Source organism: Fukomys damarensis, unplaced genomic scaffold, assembly GCF_012274545.1.
Source record: "Fukomys damarensis isolate Sample0158 unplaced genomic scaffold, DMR_v1.0_HiC HiC_scaffold_2, whole genome shotgun sequence".
Lineage (NCBI taxonomy): Eukaryota > Metazoa > Chordata > Mammalia > Rodentia > Bathyergidae > Fukomys > Fukomys damarensis.
The window spans coordinates 35,382,475-35,405,426 of NW_022900914.1; the positions used below are offsets into that span (position 1 = coordinate 35,382,475).

Sequence of the window (22,952 nt, forward strand, 5' to 3'; positions counted from 1 at the left end):
CCCGCCCTGAGGCCTGGTCCGGGCCGGCGCTTAGGCCCCGGGTGCTCGGGCGGCCCGGGACTCGTCACGCGGGGAAGCGCCGCAGTAGAGGGAGGGACACGGGTGAACTTGGGTTCGTCCCGGGACGTGCATTTCAGGCAGGGAGTTCTTCCCGCCTCAAACCCTGCCGCCACCGATTTCCCCAAAACTGTGTTTATCTTACTTCCTAAAATGTATGCCCCCTTACTTTTCGAAGACTTCACAGAGTATTAAATCTGTAAACTTCTCATAACCACTGGTATAGATCATGTACCAGTAACGAAAGCCCCACTATAAAACTGTTCCTACTTTGTGATACAATACCCAGGTCATGGTTCACCATTCACATTCCTTGTTTCCCTGTGCTTTTGCCAGGAGGAGGACGAGTGAGTATTGTTAAAGGTTTATGTTGAAATCCCTAGTTCTTCCTAGGTGTCGATGCTGTTAAGTAAAAAGTAAGGTATTGGGTTCAAAGGTAGAGGAAAAACATAGAAAAAAGTAGAGGGACACATTTCTCATATGGAAAATGGCTTTATGAAGAAAAGTTTACATTTTTGTATAGGGTAGAATATTGAGTAATTTTCGTATTAAAAACTCGTTGGCAGTACTTAAAGGATCATGGTTACATTCATAATTAGTTTTCGGTATATAAGCCGGTATACTTTTTTCTCCTAAGAAATTTTTGACTCAAATCTCCCATTTAAAAATTTGCTAGCCTAGCCGGGCGTGGTGGCACACGCCTGTAATCCCAGCACTCCGGAGGCTGAGGCTGGAGGATCACTGTGAGTTGGAGACCAGCCTGGGCTACATAGTGAGTTCCAAGTCAGTCTCAACTACATAGTGAGAACCTGTCTCAAAACAAACAAACACACACACACAAAATAAAAACAAAAAATTTGCTAGCCTATATAAGATAATTTATTGAAGTTGTATGGTTATATCATGGAGATTTTGCGTTTATTGCTGGCAGTACGGCTGTACTCTAAAGCAAGGCTGTTTTCACTTTGATGAAGTGGGAAAGGGTATGGGAAGGCATGAAGTTGAAAGACTAGTTCACCACCTGGAAACTACTAATGGCCTAATCTGCTAAGGTGCATATTTGTGAAAATCCTGTGCTCCTTTCTTCAACTGATAGCACTTAATGAGTACCTACCTACAGGTTACGGGACTCATTATCAGGTGTTTTGCTTGGTAGTAATGATATACTTTGCCATTGTCTATGCCTTCCTTATTGAAAGCTATATTCTTTGGTAGTGACTAAAGACCTTACCTTTAACACACCATTCTTAATGGAGGATTTCTTAGACTTTTTTTTTTTTTTTCCTTTCCTATGTCAAGTACTGAGAGTATCATCGAACCCAGGATCTATAGAACCTAGTGCGTGGTACTCGTACTGTATCTGTGATCTGTGCCCAGCTCCTTGTGTCTTGGGGTGTATCCTGCAGTGTTGATATATATTATAAACCCCTAAATAAATTTTTGAAATGTTGGTTAAATCAGATTGAATAGATTAGTATGTATTTTTTAGTATCAGTAGCATGTAGATTTTAAAATTGTTTGTGAAACTCTAATTTGAATATAATGCTCCAAAGTGATTTGACTTCAGAATGTTAAGTTCTAAGAATCTGGGAAAGTTTCCCTCAGAAGATATTTTGGGAAATGTGTTTTAACTCTACAGGGTTCTATTTTTGTTTTTTAACCATTTATCTTATCTCTTTTGCCAGTAGAAGTGATGCCACCTAGAAGAAATGAGAAATACAAACTTCCTGTTCCACTTCCAGAAGGGAAGGTTCTAGATGATTCTGAAGGAAAACGATGGGTACTGGGCAAGATGATTGGCTCTGGAGGATTTGGATTGATATATTTAGGTAAAATATAGTTGCAAATTACTAGTAATTTAAAGATATTTTAAAAATTGAAACTGAAGTAATATAAAATTTGTAAATGTTCTTTATTGAATAATTTAAAATGGTGTTTAGTATATAATGAAATGTTAAGTTCAAGACAGGACTGACATGCTCCCTGTTGTCCATGTGTTTTCTGAATGACTCTTAGAAGTCTTTCAGAGCATAATTGCACAATTTGCCAGACAAAATGCTAATGCTTTTTTTTTTTTTGAGAACTTGTTTTCCTGGAAACATTACATTTTACAGCTCAGAAACCACAACTTTATAAATGTAAATACTTTCCATTTGTGAATTTTAATCATTAATATTTAGGTGTTACAAGGATCTAATCATTTCTTAATTCTGCTCAACTGGAGAATTAGCCTTAATAACTCCAAAGAATTTATTGCATGGAATGAATTGACTTCTCTCTTATGTGCATAGAGTGGTACCATACTTGGAATAATTGACAAAATAGACTAAAATTATTTTCTGTCTTCTCTAGTATGAACTCTGAATGGGTGTGTGTGTGTGTGTGTGTGTGTGTGTGTGTGTGTGCGCGCATGCGCATATGTGACTTAATTTAAACATTCAAAAATTTCACTGGTTCAAAACAGATCTTTCAGCGCCCCCCACACCCCCATTCTGGGAATAGGACCCTGGGCCTCCTGCATGTTAGACAAAGGTCTACCACTGAGCTACATCCTCATCCTGTATTGTCTTAAATTGATGGTGGATTGAGGAAGATACTGTAAGAATGACTCATGAATAAAATAAATGTTAATGATTTTTAAAAAATACCCTGTGGCCAGGGGATAGCTCCTTAGCACAATGCATGCTGACTTTGTGCTTTGGTTTAGTTTCCAGCACCCAAACCAAAAAACAAAGCGCAATGACTAAATGTATTGAATCGCATTATATCTGTTTCTATAGGAGTTTAAGAAGTTGATAAAGATCTTCCTTGGGGGAGAAGTTCATAAAAGTCCTATTTTGGGGGGAATCTTTGTTCCTCTTTAGATATTTCCAAACCAATGTGTTTCATGGAATATGAAAGACTGAGATCCTTTGTGATACAATGTGAGTATAATTTTGTATGACTGAAATTCAGTTAATAAGCAATTGCTTATTACTACCTGTGTCTAATTCCAGTGGACAGTTACAATCAGCACAAAAAGTGGGTTAAGTAAAGGACAGTTTTTCCATTTAAAGTATTTTACTTCCTTGAAAAATGCTATGCTTCTGAGTGGCATGGGCACTGTAAGATAGGAATGTATTGCAAACCATATATGTATTTAAAATTTTACAGGAACCCCCCCAAAAATTAAATAATACTTATTTTACAGTATATTTTGAGATTCACTATGCTATGGTTATCTTGTGCCATTTAAATTTTAGAATCTACACTGTAAGAAGATTAACCATTCCACCATTTGGGAAAGACATGAAAGAAATATTTTGAGAAAAATGTCTTGGTTATTTAATTTTTTTTTTGTTTTTTGAGACAGTGTCTCACTATGTAGTTGAGACTGACCTGGAAATCACTATGTAGCCCAGGCTGGTCTCGAACTCACAGCGAACCTCCTGCCTCAGACTCCTGAGTGCTGGGATCACAGGCATGTGCCACCACGCCTGGTTTCAGTTATTTAGAATATATAATAAAGCTGTGTGTTCCCAGTGCTGTTATTGTCCTACCAAAAGTGGTGCAAATGAATCACAGAATCAGCTTAACTTCATTAAAATTCGTTTTTAATGATTATTTTCAAAGCAATATAAGAAAATGCATAAGAAACAACACTGTTTCTGAATTTTACTGATATTCTCACCACTGTGTATATAAAGTGAGCAGCTAAAAGTCAAGTTTTTCTTAATTTTGTGTTCAGCTGTCTTATTTTCAGGTATTATTATTTTGAGATAACACTGCTTTGGCAGACACTATATCAGCATTTGCTGCCTAAGGCTGAGAAGAAACTAACCTGCTCTGTCTAACTCATTGTGCACGTACAACTGTCCTCTAGCTTTGAGATCAATAGCCCAGGCCTTTCGGTAATCAGCAACTTACAGTAAGGGGCAGGGGCAGAGAAATTTGGTATTTACTCTTGACTTGCAGAAACAATGTGCCTGTAGCACTAATAGAAATAGTTATAAGAGGGGAAAGAAAAGTCTGAATACAAGAACAAAGCCAAGGTACTTTCTTTATATATGAAAAGAGATGGGGAGAAAAAAGGAAGAAAGGAAACTGGTTTAGGGTATGGGAAAACTTGCTGTTACTTTACTATCAGTTGAGTGAAAAAGTTTCTCAGACTCCAAGGAAAGAGCAAGGACTGAGAGTTTGAATTCTACTTAATACAAGGTGTGACATAGAATCAATTAACCCAAGGGAGAACTACATAAAGAAGAGCAGTAATTTTGGTGTTAGGTAAATTTCGAGTTGAATCCTTACCTGAGTAAGCCACTTACAGACTGAGTGACTTTCGCCTTGTTAATCCTTGGGGTCTGTTTCTAGTCTGTATAACTGGGGCAAAAGTAATTGTGTAATATAAGTTAGATAATACGTTTAAAGAACTCAACTTAGTACTTAATAAATATGATTTATTTATTTAGAATTTTCCATTCTCTAAAACTATGGTGCTACAGATTAGATAGTGATAAAGACCTTCATTGGAAGCATTTTCTGTTTATCTTTCTAGATATTGTAGTGGATTTAGCTACTAATGTGGTAAAACTAAAAACAGAGAATGTCTACAGAAGACTATGCTGTGATTTACTCAGTGACTTCGATCTATTTGCCCTCCAAAATTTACTATACTGGAATAGTATAATAAATGGTGAAAAGTTCTTAATCTGTGTCTAACCTACTGCAAAGATGAAAGATACTGGGTTTCAGAAATTATGTAAAATCCAGAAAAGGGAACTTTGGGATAAACTTCAGATATATCCCTTTGAAGGCTTATTATAGGAATAGAAATAGATGAGATAGGTAGTTTTAGTTTTAGTTTTTTAAGTTGGTCATAGTGCTGACCACTCAGCCTTAGGGGTATATGTTCAAGAGTTGTTTGCCTGTGCCAGGGCTTTAGCTCAGCGGTTCGGTGGCCTGCCTTGCAAGCACAAGGACCCAAGTTCAATCCCCGGTACCAAAAAAAAAAAAAAAAAAAAAAAAAAGTTATTTACCTGAGGCATAGAGCCTGAGATTAGGGTACTTAACCTACACAAACTAGATTATTTTGTTGTTACATAATTATAGATGTCATGCCTGCAATCTGACAGGTAAGTAACGTTAGTTACAGGGAAAACTAAGACAAGGTTATTGCTCATGACATCACCTGAAAGAATATGCTTATACTTCATTGACACTAAGTCAGTAGTGTTCTTTTTATAAAGAACATCACTTTAGCAAAGATTAACTGTAGTGAAACTTTATAACCAGATCATTTATTCACAAACTGTATTTAGATTTTATTCAAATGACTGTCAGACGTTTTGAGGGCCACGTTGTCAGATTAGCCTAACTTTGCTCATTAGAAATATGGAATATTTGTTATATGAATAGAACTAAGTATGAAATAATGCATGTAGTCTTGTTTTATGTTTTAGTTGGCTGTAATAGACTGATTTTTTTTAAGGTGTGAAGAATAATCAGAAGAGTTCAGTGATAATGCTTATAACAAGGTAGAAGTATTGGAGCATACATTGATTTATTACATATTACATGTTACTTTGGCTTTTTTTTTTTGGTCCTTGCGCTTGCAAAGCAGACAGCAGAACCACTGAGCTAAATCTGTGGGTTGGCTGTGTTTTAAAGAAGGCTTTCAGACAGGTAGTCTTATGGGAATGAAAAAAAGAGAATAACTGTGAATATAAGGATAATTTATACTGGAAATCATAGCATATGTGATAAATTTATTTCCTAGAATAAGTATAAATAATAGGTGGTGTATGCTCCAAAGAGGAAAGAATCACTTAGAATTTGTGAATTTAATAAACTCTTGGATATATAGACAAAAATTAAAAGTTCTAGAAGATGTATTTTAATTTTGTATTTGCCGACCATGAGGCTATTCATTTTTAATTTTACAATAGATAGCAGTATTCATTTACCCATCACTTTAAAAAAATTCTAAGTTTGGGTTCTTTCTATAAAAAAAAAAAAGTTTTTATAAGGCCTAGCTTTTGCTCATGTTTTTCATTTTCTTCAATGTAAGATCTTATTTTTAACATATTTTATATTATGCTTCTTCATCTCAACATTTTTACTCTCTTTTGCCTTTAGGGAGGCTTTATAAACTACCTTATTCTTTGGTGCATTTATATATTAGGTTTCTTCTGTACCTGATAGTGTCTTGTAACTGTTTACCATGGTCAAGTTTTTTTTTTTTTTTTTTTAATTTGAAATTTATTGCTGTGGGGACATTTCTTCTTCGTGAAATGAGCTCACCTCTATTGCCACACAATAAAAGAACTCTCAGCTTTTGAGAACTCCTTGCTTCCTTATGAAATATGGATAGACTTCTGCTTCTGAAGTGTTTTAGGTTTTGTTTCTTTAGATAAGAAAGAAGAGGAATAAATAGCATGAGGTATGTTTCTCCTTTTAGGATATAGGGATATCTATATTTATAAAATAAATGAGAAGAAAATTAAGAAACTTTAAAGCTCTGAGCATTCTGTATAAATTAGCTATTTGGATAATGCAAATTTTTCAATCATCTATATTTAATGATACAAAGGTGCCTATGGATTTTATACTACTTAGATACTTGGTTTTGCAACTGATACGTCTTCAGAATGTTTGTTCCTTACAGCGCCATTACATGGACGTCATTTTTCTTGAACACTATATTACACTCCATGTGGAATAGTATTTTACGAGAAAAGACAGAAAACTCAGTAATTATTTCAAAATAATTGTTAAAGACTTGAGTATTTTTTTAAAGAGGTAGGTGAACTGATCTTTTCTTTAACATCTCCAAGGGAAAGGATTCTGTAGAAAGACATCCCTTGAAGGCCAGAAACATCTACAGATGCAATGTGATCCTAAGCAATGAAGCATGTGGCCCTTCATTGGCATTATATGATAACAGGAGGATCTTCTGGCAGAGGAACTGACTTTTGCTGCGTTCTGCATGCTGCCCCTCCAAACCCATCTTTGATTGGCACCTATGCCCTATTGAAACTGGCATCACACCTTCTGAATGGGCACTGTGCCAGGCCAACAGATGGGCATGGGCAAAAGCATGCCAGAAACTCAGTATGTGAATCAAGTTTAAGTATCAGGGGCCCAAATTCCCATCCAGGGATGTAAAAAACTGCAGTCTGTTGAGAGTTTTTGTGCTTAAGGTTAAAGGACATGCCATTTCTGCTTCAGCTTAGAGGTTGATTAATTTTGAAAGTCAAACAGGAGCTCCTGTGGTTGTGTCAGGCAAAATTCTATCTTTGGTGAATGAGAATTACTTCTTCATGTAGGGAAGAGGAAGTATTGTAATGAAGTTTCCAATGAGAGTTACTCTCCTGCAAGTGCCTCCAGCACTTAAGCAGCATGCCTTCAGTGGAGATGAGTATTTCTATTTTCCAGCAGAGCCAGGTGCAATCAAAGCCAGATCTTCAACCTGCTGCAGTAAAGAACCCTAAATTTAGAAAGGGCAGTCGAAGTTTAGAAGAACTCCATGGTGGCAACTCTTCTCACCGTGAGCCGATGGAGCTTCACAAAAGTGTATAAAGGTGGAGATGAAGGGAAAATGCCAAATAAAAAAAAACCTTCAGAGTATTTCAGCCTGAAACACATCTTTTAACAAACCAAAAGTTTAGACCTTTCTCTTCGACGCAGAAATTCTTCTGATTTTTTTCTATCAATTAAAAGCTTAGTTTACTAAAACGTTGGAACTGATTTATTGCATAAGTAACAAAACTTTCTAGTCTTACATTTATTTCATTGCATGTCTATCATGTATATAAACTTTACTTCTTGAATAATGGATTTTGCATAAAATTGAGTTCTAACCATTATATTCTTTAGGATTGTCTCACACCCATTATAGAAATGCCCCCCCCACCAACCGAAAAAAGAGAGCATCACTCCTTGTGATTTCTTTAATCATTTCTTCTAAGTGCTCTTAAATTTATAGCAATGCCTGTTAGACCAGCTGTGGCCTAGAGCAGCTTTTCCCAATGGCCTTATAGCCATTGCTTTTGCTTTTCCACTGTGTAAACTTTATGGAAAAGATTCCATGAGACTGTTGTGAATACTTCAGCGTATTCAAAACATATAACTGCCACAAATTAAACTACTAAAACTAAAGCTGGTGCATTGTAACTGCCAACTAAAACTGGCACGTCCCTCTGTCAGACTGCAGGAGAGTGTGCCATACAGTCCTCAGAAAACACAACTCATCCAGAAGCACTCTTGTCACTTGATCTGATATTAAACCAGAGAAAGTGACATTAATTAAAGAAGTGACATAAGCCAGTAAAGGCAGTGAAATTCTAAGCTTTGGCTCATGTGCAGACCTTAATCCAACCTGTTCTGCCTAGGTATTGTGGCCAGTTTTGAGAGTAGTTCACATGGCTACTTTTACTCCTCCCCTCCTCATTCCCATTCTGAAATGTCTTTTTCAAGCAAGTAACACTTCATATGCTGCATTAGGATGGTTAATAAGTGCACTGGTAGTCATTAAGGGCTCCCCAGAATACTGATATGGCGGCATCTGGTGTGTTTACAGTTAAAGGTAGAGAAGAGTTGGATATGACAAAAAGGCAAATAGCCAAACAGCCGAGTACCAAAACTTGGTAGATTGGAAGCTAGAAACTCTGTTGCTAGGACTGGTTGGAGAAATAAATCATGGCTGGTAAACTTTATGAAAATTCTGTCATGCTGAAGAGGCAGTGGGGGGAAATCTATAACTTTTCCTTTGTTCCCATAGCATGCTTTCTCAAAATGCTCATCTCATTATTTCATATGATTATTGTGTGCACACTGTCTTTTCAAACCCCTCATGTTGCTCATATGTATACATATACTACATTTTTAAATCCTTTTAAACAGTCTTTCCCAGAGTGCTTAAGTATGGCCTTCCATGTTCAGTTTTTAAAAACTGACATAAATTAACAATAGAATTAATCTGTTAGGAAAAAAATTATTTTTCTATTACGTAAGTTGAGAGTGAATTTTGTACTCTGTAGACTATAACATGGTTTGTGTGTAAGCATGGTAATTTTAGATTCAGAGATTTGGAGGGAATTTGAGGGCAGAGAATTATTAGTTGATTCATTTTTCAAATATATTTTTAAAATACAAGAAGCCATCAATCAATCCATAGATTATAGGATTTACTAGAGAGCCTTTACTGTGCTAGTGTATATCATGAGGGAATTTAATACAAAGGAGTTATATAAGCTGGGTGTGGCAGTGCACACCTGTAATCCCAGCACTTGGGGCGCTGAGGCAGGAGGATCACTGAGTTCAAGACTAGCCTGGGCTACATAGTGAGTTCCAGGTCAGTCTCAACTTACATAGTGAGACCCTGTCTCAAAAACAAAACAACAAAAAAAAGACATTATATGGAGACTAAACAATTTTATGTTTAGAATAAAACATTTCTGAATAGCATTTAATTGAAGAAAACCTAATAGGAAGTCTAAACATTTTTTAGGAAAAATGCTGTTTATAGTTAAATGGATTCACTGGTAGGCATGTAAGAATTTATAAGAAATCAACTTTTCAAATAATATAAACACAATTTTAACAGAAAATAAATTATTAGACCTTTTTTTTTTTTTTTTGGCTGCAGTGGGGAGATTGAGCCCAGGGCCTTATATATACTAGGCAAGTGCTCTACCACTGAGCTACAACCCCAGCCCTAGAATTTCTTTTAATCTGAATTGGGGAGAGATATGATTAAGGGTTTTGTACATAGTCAAAAGCTTTTGTTATGGTTTCTGAGCTTACTTATTTTATGTTTCAGATCCAAAATTTTCTGTCTGTATAATTAGTCACGTGGTACTTTTTCTTTTTTTATATATATCAGACAGATACGGAAAGACAATGGCTTCAAAGAGACAGCAGTGCTGTAAAAGAGCAAGAAAAGAAGGCTAAAGTTGACACACACAGAGGCAAAACAGTGTAGGAAAAATCAACACATTTTGCAAAATCAATCATTGAAAATGTGTCAGTGTTCAGGAGACTGTCTTTAATTTGCAATCCAAGTGAAATAGAGTATTTAAATATGAGAGGCAGTATTATTGAGCCCAGCATGCCTGCTACCACTTGTTTGACTAGCTCAGAATAGAACACTGAGAGGCAAGGGCTCAAAGTTAAATGAACATTTATACATTTTAAAATCAAATGAAAGATTCAGAGTATATTCATGAATTAATTTTTTTCAGAATCCTAAATTTAATCAGCTGGAATTACTTTTAAAGTGTCATTCTATTTAACTTTGGGGAATGATGAATTTGCCTTTTAGTAGGGATGTTGTATTTTATCATGAAGATGAAACAAACTGTCTTTTGTTAATTATTCCCCAGAGACACTGGCCATTTTTCTCTCCTATGCTTAGTGTGGAGAAAGCGAAGCTTCCTGCAAATTTATTTCAAGTAAGAGCAATCAGAAGCTTCTACATGTGTGAAAGAGGCACATGGAGAACATAGCTTCCATTTCAGGCATTCTGAGTGCCACCTAATGAACCTCTTAGAGGTAATGTTACCAGAACCTCACTGTGGAGGCCGTGAACATAGAGCATAGAAAAGTGAAAAAGAATAAAAGAATAAGTCTGCTAAAGAGTGGCACATATGATAAATGTGTCTATAGCATCTGATGACTGCTGGGACTAGTTTTTGAAGTCTTTTTTAGGAAATCATCATTTTCATCATCAACTACTAAAACCTTTGCCTTAGTGTGTGCCAAGCACTGTGTTAATTACTTTACATGCATTACTTCATTTAATCCCTTTTACAATTTAATAAGGATGATGGTGAGGCCTAGGGAGATGAAGTGCTTTGCCTCTAGGCTACAGTTTTAATAATTGTCTCCATCTACATTTGAACCTAGGTTTCTTTGCTTTGCTGATTGATGCCCCTTGTCAAAGAACACTTTGAGTTTGTTGCTAGCCAGAGAAAATAGTGACAAATGGTGTGCTTACGACTAGCTCATTTCTAAAATAACAAAGTATGTAATTGATAGTATTGGCAGCTAATTTAAGAAATCTGTTAATGATAATGCTTATAATGGTGTCATTTTCATTCGGATTGACAGCTCAAGGCATAGAGCATCAGTGATATGTTTTTAATATTATTAAGATCACCAAATCTGTGAAAGAACATCTGATATTTATAGTAAATCTAATGTTAAGCCCTGAAAAAATACATTAAAAATATGCTGTTCCTTAGATTAAACAATATTTTATGGAAAAAGTGACACTAGTCAACCAGTAGTGCATACGATCTGATGAGAAAGATGTGATGAATTTTCAAGCTTTCCAAAAGTAAGTTGGTTTCATTTATAAGAATTTTATACGTGTTTTTGAGTTCTTCTGATAAGCAGGAGGAAGATCAAATGAAGCCTCCAAATCTCTGTGATACAAATTTAATAAGCATCATGTAAAAACAAGCATCTCTACAAATGTATTATCCTTGACTGTATCATCTTTCATTGGATGATGATTTAAAGATATATTGCTTAGAAAACTAGTTTTTTTTAAAGGGTAAAAACGCACACAAATATTTGGATTAATTTAATCTTAATATGCCTTCTTATAGAATTTGTATCAGTGTCAGAATATTCATAATAGCAGTCAAGAGTTTGAAAAATTATTTAGTTCATTCAAGATATAACATAGTAATAATTGATTACATACTTACAGATGTTTTCATGAAAAAAATTAGCACATTTCATGTAGAGGTGAATTTTATTTTTTATTTTTTGGTACTGGGGATTGAACTTGGGTCCTTGCACTTGTGAGGCAGGCAGCGGCACCACTGAGGTAAATCCCCAGCCCCAGAGGTGAATTTTAAATGTTTTTAATGGAAGAGATATATAGTAGTACTGATTTTTATGTTTGAATGTTTTTTTCCCTTGAAGTATGTATATAACAAGAAAAAGGAACGAAATACATACTATTGCATTAAATAAAAATGGTTTTGATATTTTGTTTTGTTTTATTTTGTTTTTTGAGACAGGGTCTCACTATGTAGTTGAGACTGACCTGAAACTCACTATATAGCCCAGGCTGGTCTTGAACTCACAGCAGTCCTCCTGCCTCAGTCTCCTGAGCGCTGGCATTACAGGCATGCGCCACCACGCCCAGCTCTTGAGTTCTTTTGACTCCTCAGAAGTTCTTTTTGACTCTGAAATAAGGTGATGTTAAATATATAAATATTATTGATATTGAAACACTGATAGAACTTTTAATGAAATAATTTTATAGGTGGGCAAAAAATTAGTTGTACTACTAATAAGCAGCAAAGTATATCTTAAGTCACAAAAAGTTACGTTAAGAGATGACCAAGAAGAAAAAATAATGGCTTTATCATCTGTATATGTATTATATTTGGGGACAGTAAGAATATCACATGAAATCATGAATACCTAAACACTAAAGACCATAATGAAAGATCTAAGAAAGATTTTCCTATTGAAATTAATTTCAGCAAGAATATGAGAAAGTGTTTCAAAATTAAGAATGACGCTAAATCCACCACCTGCCTCGCAAGTGCAAGGTCCCAGTTCGATCCCCGGTACCCAAAGAAACCAAAAAAATAAGAATAAATCTAAAGATTCTTACTTAGGTTTTTATGCCTTAAATACAGAATTTACAAAACTACTTAACCATTTCAGTCCTTCTTTGTACATTTTGAAAATAATCTTGATGATAGTTGAGAGGAATGACTGTCATTCCAGTATACTGTATGGCTAACTTTAATGCCTCTTAAAAGATAGAAATAAATATTTGAGATTTTAGGAAACCTGAAATCATTTTGTAATGGATTATCACTAAGAATAAACAGATTTGGAAGTCTATTACAGAGTTAAATGAATGAAAATGTTAAAAGATTTGATAAGGTGAAGGAAAAACAGTTTAGTAAAAATTTAGAACTTATTTTAAGAATAATAGCTTACAAATATAGGAGCTTGCAATGTAGTTCACATTTCTACAGGGGATTGAAATATTAAGGAATTAGGTTCATTAAGGAATTGCAGGGTTGGGCCGGGGATTTAGCTCAGTGGTTTGGTGGCCTGCTTCACAAGCTCAAGGACCCGAGTTCGATCCCTGGTACCAAAAAAAGGAATTACAGGGTTGATGATTAAACCAAAAAATTAGGTTAAATATCAATTCTTCAAGCAAACTCAAATCAATAATGACAGTTGATTTAGACTGTATCAATGTTAAGAATGTTTAAAAATGATAAATGGTTTGAAATATATAGTGTTTTAAAATCAAATAAATGTGTGATGTATACCACAACTCGTAATTAGCAAAGAAGAGCAAAGAATAACAATAAACACTTGTGGCATGTTGAATTTAATACATTTATCGGTTACAACATCAGATAAAAGTCTTAAACACTTTATGAAGTGAAGGGGTATCACTGTTAAACATCTCATAATTCTAGTTGCCAGAAATACTTAGAATTATGAAGGTTTACATTTTTGATTCACACCTAAGAGTAAAACAACAAACAGAATTTGTTCTATTATTTTCTTTCTGTGGTAAAACACATTAAGAGAACTAAACAACTCCTTTTTACAATGGGAGAGCTAATAAAGCAAGGTGAAAATGTAATAATGTAAAATATAATATGATCAGATGCTACAGGTTTATTTTTATCCTAAGAAGATAAAAGAAAAAACTATCTGACATCCAGTAAGAAATTACCAGTATTACTGGCGATATTAAACTGAGACAGTGTGCTGGTTACTTAAGCCTTTACACTGGTCTCTGTGGAAGCAATATATATGTGAAGGTGGGAGGTGTTCCAGTCTGCATTTCTGCTTGAGCATTTCTGCCTTGATCTGTTCAGTGCATCAGGCTTTCAGGAAAGATTCTGTTAATAACAGCCTTTAAAGGTAATTAATTGTGCTGTAAGATGAAACTGATAATCCAGTTTATAGTAAAAGGTTTAATTTGGAGGGATGTTAACAGTGTTTTAAAGGATAAACCTTTTTCACTGTATAAGAATTCATTTTTCAAATTTTATGTGTACTGATTTGTAAACATTAAAAAACCTAGAATTTTTAAATGTCATAATCTTGGGATCCATTGCTGGGAACAAATACCAGTATCATCTTGCTTCTTTTGTTTTTTGCATTATCATCTACATGCTATCTTTATTTTCTTTGTATTCAAATTGTGCTCATTAGAAGTTCACCTTCCTGTTGAAGCCTATTGTTTTCCTTTTTATATATATATTTTTTTCTACCAAAATTGTGGGTTTGTATATTGGTTCTTAAGTATTTTTGACTTTGTATTATCACTATGCACTTGTATCTTTTTCCTATTTTAAAATTAATATAGGGAAAATCATCTTTGCATGTATTTCTACAAATTTTAATGTCCTGTTAACATATTTAGGAAACAGAGCGGGTTCATCACCACGAAAATCTTCTTCATGCTATCCTCTTATTGCCATGCTCTCCTTTATTTCTAATGCTGTGTTGCTACTAGTTTTTTCTTTTTAAAGAATGTACAGGATTCTTATAAATGGAATCACATTAATTTTTGAGATTGGATTTGTTCAGTAGTTCATTTCTTTTCATTACTAAGTAGTAGTCTTTGTATGAATACATTATAGTTTCTTACTGTGCTATTGAAAAATATTTAGACAGTATAATTCCTTCACCTTTTTTTTTCTTCAAAGTAACTTTAGCTATTCTATTCCTATACCTTTCCATGTATATTTTATGCTACACTTGATCTTAGCCAAAAGGTCGAGAAGTAATCCATGTATATTTTATTACCAAATTATGTTTACAGAAAAAAATGTTGCGGGGATTTTCTTTGGTATTCAGTTGAATCTATAGATAAATTTCAGATTGACATTTTACTATGAATCTTCAAGTTCATGAATATAGTATGTCTCTATTTCTTTAGCTCTTCTTTGATGGCTTTTATCAGCTTTTTTGTAGTTATTAGCATATTAGTCCTGTACATGTATTTTTGGATATATGTTTTTAATTTTGATGTTGCTGAAAATAATGTTGCTTTTGTAATAATCAATTTCCATTTTTATCTATTTTTAGTATATAAAATATGACTTGTTGTTAACCTTGTATCATGATCTTGGTAAATTCTTGTTCTTAAACTCTTTTTCTTTCTTTTTATGAAGATTGTTTTTAGATTTTTTTCTATGAAGACAATGATACTGTCTGCAAATTGAGGCCCCTTCCTCTATTCTTCTTTCCGTTTATTTTCTTGACTAATTTCATTAGGTCAGACTTCTAATGTCATTAGAAATGATGACCATCTTTGATTTTCCCCATTTTTAGGGAGCATTCCATCTCTTACCATTTAATATGATTCTAGCTGTATGTTTTTTACAGGTGTTCCTTATCAAGTTGGGGACATTCCCTTTGTGTAAAGTCTTCTTTAGGCTTTTAATGTAGTGGGTGACAGTGATGAATTTTAAAATACTGAAGCATTCTTTTATTCCTCAGATCAACCCAACTTGATCATTGATAGACATACATGCTTGTTTTGTTTCTGTATCTTTAAGGATTTTTCTTTTTTGTTTAAGAAGGTTATTTGGTGTACAGTCCTCTCTCTCTCCTGAAAGTGAATGTGTACAATTGTTATATTTCTAAAATGTTTTCTAGAATTCTACTTGAAGCCAACTAGGCTTAGAGATTACCTTTTTTTGGAAAAAAACATTTTGTCTTTTTGTATTTTAACTATAATTTCCCTTTAATAGTTACAGAACCAGTCTGGCTACTTGTTTCATTTTAGATGACTTAATTTGTGGTTTTTAAGTAATTACTTTGTCTAACTTGTCAAATTTATATGTGGAGAGTTATTCATGGTATTCATGTGTCATTGCATGTGTGTGTGTATGTGTGTGTGTGTGTGTGTGTGTGTGTGTGTATTGCTTGGGATTGAACCCAGGCATGGGTTCATATGCATGCTAGGCAGTCAGTCATTCTACCACTCAGCTATACCCCCAGCGCCATGTTTTAAACTTTTGATGTCACTAGGTTTTATGGTGATATTCCCTTTTTCATTTCTGATACCTTTTCCACAGTTTTGTTTCCTTTTTTGTTGGCCTTGATGTTTATCAACTTAATTGATCATTTTAAACAAATAGCTTTTGGACCAGGGATTTGGCTCAGTGGTTCTGCCACTTGCCTCACAAGTGCAAGGTCCCGAATTCGATCCCCAGTACCAAAAAACCAAAACCAAAACCAAACAAAAAACAATAAACAAATAGCTTTTGGTTTTATTAATTTTTGTTTTTAATTCCATTGATTTTTGGCTTATTTTCTTTATTATTCTTTTTTAAGTCCAGCTTTAGCTGCATTGTACAAATTTTGATACAGGTTTTTTATATATCTATAGCCATCAAAAATCCTGTTATAGTTTTTGCTGAAGTTCAAGTGTATTTTAAGAAACTTAAGAAAAAAGTGCAGAATCCATTTCATTTTAGAGATAGAATATTTTCCTTTATTCTTGATAGTTCATATTTTCTAGGAGAATTTCCCTGTTTTCTTGGTATCTTCCTTTACCAACCCTTCTTTTCTGAAAGGTATTTTTAATGGATATTGGGTTGACAATTCTTTTTTTCAGCTCTTCCCTATTCATGGTTTCAGATGAGAAATCTGTTATCATTTGAGTTATTTATCATATATTCATAGAGGTATGGATAATATATTGTTTTTCTCTGACTTCTTTCAAGATTTTTCTTGGTTTTTAGCTTCCAGCAGTGTGACTATAATGTATCTGGGCATTGATTTCCTGGGATTTATCCCTTTTTGGAGGAGTTCCCTGATAGTTTTGAGTCTGTAGATTTATATGACATGAATATAAAACTTGGGATATTTTTCCACAGTCATATTTTTCCATTACCTCACATTTTTCTGGTTCTGAACAATTGTTCAATGTTTTATTATGTAAAGGTTCCTGAGGTTGTATTCATTTTCCTGTATTTTATCTCTCTTCAGATTGGATGATTTCCATTGAACTATTACTAAATTTAGTGATTCTCTCATGTGTCATCTCCATAATTGCAAATTCCACTCTGGAATTTAAAATAGCTTTTGGGTATGGGGTTGCATGCCTGTAATTCTAGTACTTTGGATGCTGAGGCAGAAGGATGATGAGTTTGAGGTGAGTCTGAGCTACATAGTGAGACCCTGTCCCTCATCGCCAAATAACTAAAATAGATTTTTGCTTTGAAGTCTTTGTCAGATTGTTTCAATGTCTTTGTCATTTTAGCATTGATATCTGTTGATTATCTCCTCTAGTGAGTTTTTTTTTCCCTTATAAACCTAGTGCTTTTGAATTACTTCATGGGTATGTTGTTGAATATTATATTATGAGAATTTGTGTCTTGTTTACTTATAGCAGAGCATATCACTAATTTTGGGGGGAGGCAGTTGTCCTGGTTGGATTCAGGCCTCAAAATCTGACAAATCTTCTATAATTATGGATACAATGTTGGTTCAGTTTTCAATAGAATATGTGTTATTTGGGTCTGACTCCTGTGTGTTCTATGCATCGATTAGTTTGGATTTGAATAGTAATCTGTCCTGTAGTTTATTTTTCAAAGTATATGTACTGATTTGTGTGAGCTTCTTGAACAACTTTTTGGGCTCACTTCCTCAAGCATTTCTTCTTTCATTATCTCCTTTGTACCGTCTGGGCTGTCTTTTGCAGGTTTTCTGGCAAGAAAGCTTTTATTTATCTTGTCTTGCTATGGCACAGTGTCTGGGACAAGTGGTGACAGGGTGTAGAGAAAGTAACTTGCTTTTGTGGGACTTTTGAGAGGAGGGTTCTCTCCGTCAGAGTTTTATGTCTTTTTGGGTCTTTGCAGCAGCACAGAATTGCCTGATACTGGGACAGGAGTGAACTGATACAAAAGAAGAAAGAGAAACAATTTTCCATGGTCTCTCTAAATTTTAGGAGAGTCATTTGTCACTATTTTGTCCTTTACTAGTGGGCTTTTCTGAGGCTCTTTGTGTCTGCCCTGATGTGAGTGTCAAAGGTTTGTATTTCTTTGAGTTCAGACTGGATATATACTGCAGGGAAAATATGTATCTTATGTCATATGTAATATCTGCTGCAGGTATGGTGTTTCTTGAAATCTGAGTTTTTATCACATTGTATTTGCCATCGTATATTTTTATTCTTCAACACACATTATTTAGAGCAGGTTTAGATTACAGAAAATTGGACAGTTAGAACAGTTTCCATATATGACCTCTCCTGTCCCTCTTGTCAGTTTTTCTTATTATGAACATCTTGAGTTAATGGGATAACATTTCAGTGTTTCAGATTTTTAGCTATTAGAATTGATGTGTAGTTGTATCTCATTGTTTTAATTTGTGACTCCCTGTTGATAAATGTTGAACATTTTTTTCGTTTATTTGACATTATTTGAATCTTTTCCCTATTTTAAGTGACTTGTTCGTTTTTCTTGTTGTGTTTTAATAATAGTTTATATGGGGCCAGGGATTTAGCTTAGTGGTACTGTGCCTGCCTCACAAGTGCAAGGTCTTGAGTTCAATCCTTAGTATCAAAAAAAAAAACAAACAAACAAAAAAAACCAACAAAAAATACTTTGTGTGTTTGCCATAAGACTTTTAGCAAATATATTTTCCACATACTTTCTTCTAGACTATGATTTGCACCTTCATTTTTCCCTTCTCTCATAGTCTGTTTGCTTATTTATTTTTATGTAGAATTGAATCTGATCCAATATTATTTTCCTTTTCCTCTGAAGAACTTTTTAAAAATGTTTCTTACACGACAAGTCTGCTTTTGATGTAGCAATAAGAAGTGGGAGAATTAGAGGAGTTTTATATCAGATGATTAGGTTTTTCTTTTATTGGGTCTTTGCTCCTGGGCTGTGACCTTTACTAGTGTTTTTCACCTTATTTATCTAATTTAGGTGAGATGGTTTGAATTTCAGCCTCTGAGCCAGGCAACCTTGAACTGAAAATATGAGCCAAAATAAACTGCCTCTCTTTAAAGTTGGTGTCAGGTATTTTGTCCCAGCAATGAGAACGTGATTGAGATAGCAAGCAAAATGAAGGAACTGGGAAAGGGCAGGCTGGGAGGTGTGTTGCCTGATCCTATGGTGTTTGGTTGCACCTTCATAGCCTCAATCTTTGGTTGACTTTGCTTACTGCCTGTGGCTTTCCTCAAACATTCCACATTCCTGGCATCCCCAACTTCTTAGAGTCTCTACTGCACTTCACTCTCACAGCTTCACACACTGCCCTCTTGGGCATACTGCCTGGCCTCTTTGGCCTTCTTTTGAAATCTAGGTGAAGTACTCCTTGATCTGATCACAGTTTTTGCATTCTGTATGCCCATAAAAGGAATACCATGTATGCTGTGTGAATGACGCCAAGGTCTGCCACCAGCTTGAGCGGTAGCTGAGCCCCCTTAGACTATGGTTGCAGCAGCATCTAAGTACCTGAATACCTGAGCACTTTGAACCAAAATCCAGGGAACTAATTCCCTAGGTGGCCCTTTTTGAGTAGAGTACCCTGGGGCTCTTTTCTCAGTTTTCCGCTTTTGCATGCTGGAGTCTGGAAGGACAGGTTCTTGCTGATTCCAGGGATGCCCTCAAGAATGCAAAGTACTTGGCATCTTATTTATTTATTTATCTTACAGGAACACTAAAGCAAATCTTGTTTTTATTTTAGCAGGGCCCATGCTGTAGCACAGGGACCCAGTACACAAGAGTGAGCCCTCCTAGACTAAATTTTGAAAAGTGGCTGGGAAGTGCTGCACCTCATTTTTAGTATAAACCTGCAGGCCTATTTTCAGTGAGGGGCAGGGTTGAATGTTGGGTATGCAAATAAGGGGCCCAGACACTTCCTTTCCCATCTTAGCCACTCTAGGGTGCCTCCATTCTTCAAAAAAGAAACAGTATTATCTGAAGTGGCAGGAATAGGAGAGGGGCACCATGCTGACTGGGAGAACTCATGTTGGAGTAAATGGCTGTTTGGCATTATTTTTTTTAAATTCTAATGTTCTTAATAATCAAACTCTTTCCTGCTCCAGCTTCATAGGCATTTCCTTTCTGGGGAGACAAAACATTTCAAGTGAGATTTTTGCTCCTGATTTTTATTATAAACCTGGCTAAAATCTGCCAGCAGTACATATGCCACAGCCTGAACATTGGACTACCTTGAAATTTCCTCTGTCATACTAATTAGTCTACCACCCTTTATCTCACTTTCCAGTAAATCTCAAGACATGAGCAGAATATAAACAAATTTTATGCCAGATTGGCAGTCTCAAATCCAACTGCCAATGGAATCCTTGTTCACAACTGAACACTCCCAATACTGTCTACGTTTCTGTGAGTATTCTAGTCTAAGCTGTGCCCAAAACTCCATAGAGCTCAGGTTACAGCATTTGAGGTCTTCCATAGGAGGTATCTCCAGATCTTTTTAAACTTCTCCCTCAAAACAGTTCCAAAAGCTTCTGAACCACATGGTCCGTTAAGTTACAGCAATGACCTCACTCCTACTACCAAATCTATCATACTCACTTTCCTTGTTGCTGGCACACAATGCCCAATACCTACAATATAAAGGAGGAGAACTTTGGGCTCATAGTTTCAGAAATTACAGTTCATGGTTGGCAGGCTCACACATAGAAATAGTATGGTAGAAAGGCTTGCTGTGGAGGAAAGCTGCTCATGTCATATTGACCAGGAGGCAGAGAGAGAAGGGAGATAATCCCCTTTCAGGTCATGCCCGTAGTGGCTCACCTTTTCTGATCAGGCTGCACCTCCTGACATTAAGTTTAGCTATATAGAAACCTCATGATCAAATCATCTGCCAAAAGCCCTGCCTCTGTGCCTTAAAGTTTTGGATGTCGTTCCAGTTCTAAACTGTAACATTTACTATAATTTTTATGTAGTAGTTAACAAAAGTGATTTTATGTTTGTCACTTCTACATTAATTGAATATAAGGAAGAGCTGCTGCTTCTCTCTTGTTTATTCATTCATTTATTTTTTATTGAGTTTATTGGTACGTTTTAGCTATGTAGTACAGTTACATTCATATAGGGATCTTGTACCTTTACATGACAGGTCTTGGTTCTCATTTTGTCCCCTTGTCCCTGCCCTCCCTTCACTCCCTCCTCCCCTCTCCATTTACAAACACTTTATTTCCATTTTTCTCATATTTTTTTCTTTTCCCTTATTACCTTTCTCCTACCCTTCCCACTTTCCCTATAGCTTTAGCCGTTTTCTTCCTATTTCACATTGTCAATTATCTCATTAGGATCTTATGTACTATTATAGTTTTTCACACCAGAAAAACTATTCGGTATTTACACATGTGTGACTTATTTATATTGGGATGATAAATGGATATTTATTTTTCTACAGGTTAAAACTCATTGTCATTATGTATTTTATTTCTTTGGTTGCTCATCTTACATTTTCTTTATCCCAGCCTTGGGATCAGCCATTTTTCTAAGCAGCCCTCACTTATTTTATTGAAAATGTTATTTAGAAGCCATAGCCTTTTATATTGATTTTATTAATTACTGTTCACATCTTTAGTTTCCTAAATTAAGTTGGCCACTCATCTCACTCATTTTTCAGGTTTCTTAAAATGAAACCAGTTAATGCTATAAATTTCTCTCTACATACAAGTTTATTATTTACTTCATTATATATTTAACAACTGCTTATGTGGCCTAGACTAGGTGCTTAGGACCTATGAATAAAGCAGACTATTTCTGTTTTTGTGGAATTGACATTCTAGCAAGGGAAGACAATAAAGAAGCATTTTAATTGCATCCTAACTAGTTTTGATATTTCTATTGTGATTTTCCCCCTGTGATATTAGAGATTGAACCCAGAGCCTTTACAGTGAGTTGCCCAGACTACATTTTAGTGTATGGTGCCCCTTCCTCAGCATTCTAGAGTGCTAGGATTGTATGTGTGCATAACTGTATCCAATATGTATTAGGATTTCTTTTTCACCTAAGCGTCATTCTTTGTGGTCAGAGAACATGGTTTTAATACTTACTCTACATTGGTTGAGACCTACCTTCTGGTTAAAGATATGGAGTTTGAAAAAAAAAATAGAAAAACTATTAATTATATTGTTTCAATCTATATTTATTTGTGCTTGCTTTACACATTTTGAAATGACATTTTAAAATTTTTCATTAATTTTGTTGTCATCTATTTTTCCTTCTTGTTCTGTTAGTTTACTATTAGTATACTTTGAAAAGTGTTATTAGATACTACAAGTATCTAATGCTAATTATCTTTCTGTTACATCATTCCTTTGGACTAACTTGTTATCTAATCATTTTCTCCTGAGATTTATTTGCTTTTTAAAATATAAGATCTAACCTTCTTTTAGTTAGTTTTGGCATATTGATTTATTTCCTATCTCTTTATTTTGTTCTTACGCATCAGCAGGTTTTAGGTATATGTCTTTTTTTTTTTTTTAAGTAAATTTGACAGTTTCTTTAGCTGATGAACTTAGTTTCTTTAAATTTGTTATATTTATTGACATGTTTTACCAAATCTAAGCATCATGGATTATAGGAGACATCATTATTTTATATATATATGTTGAGCCTCTGTTAGATGCTTGAAAGTTCAGCATTGTTACTCTTGGGTAATTTCTTTTGTCTAGTAGGATCTATTTCATGTATAATGCCTACTGCTGGTCATTAAAGTATGTCAAAATGCCTTTTAAGATGTCTTACATATTGAACTCAAAACAGTTATCCAATGAACTTTTTTCACTAATACAAAGTTTATGCTCTACTGCTCTGTTTGAGGTGGTTATTTTTTCTACATGCATAATCATAGTTTTTCTTTTCTTTCCTTTTTTTTTTTTTTTTTTTTTCTTTTTTTTTGTC

At 34.8% G+C, this 22,952-nt stretch overlaps 1 protein-coding gene across 9 annotated transcripts in view; it reads left to right on the plus strand.

The window, feature by feature from the left end:
* Positions 1-22,952, plus strand: part of Vrk2 (VRK serine/threonine kinase 2) — a 98,110-nt gene that overhangs the window by 698 nt on the left and 74,460 nt on the right. For 2 of the 9 annotated variants that reach the window (XM_019206289.2, XM_010615887.2), the window contains exons 1-3: positions 7-404; positions 1,743-1,886; positions 2,922-2,981. In XM_019206289.2, coding sequence (XP_019061834.1) covers positions 350-404; positions 1,743-1,886; positions 2,922-2,981 — 259 coding nt within the window. In that variant the 5' untranslated portion in view covers positions 7-349. Of the gene's footprint in view, positions 1-6; positions 405-1,742; positions 1,887-2,921; positions 2,982-20,295; positions 20,415-22,952 lie in introns of those variants that run through there. The other 7 variants (XM_010615888.2, XM_010615889.2, XM_010615892.2 and 4 more) reach the window with 6 other exon arrangements.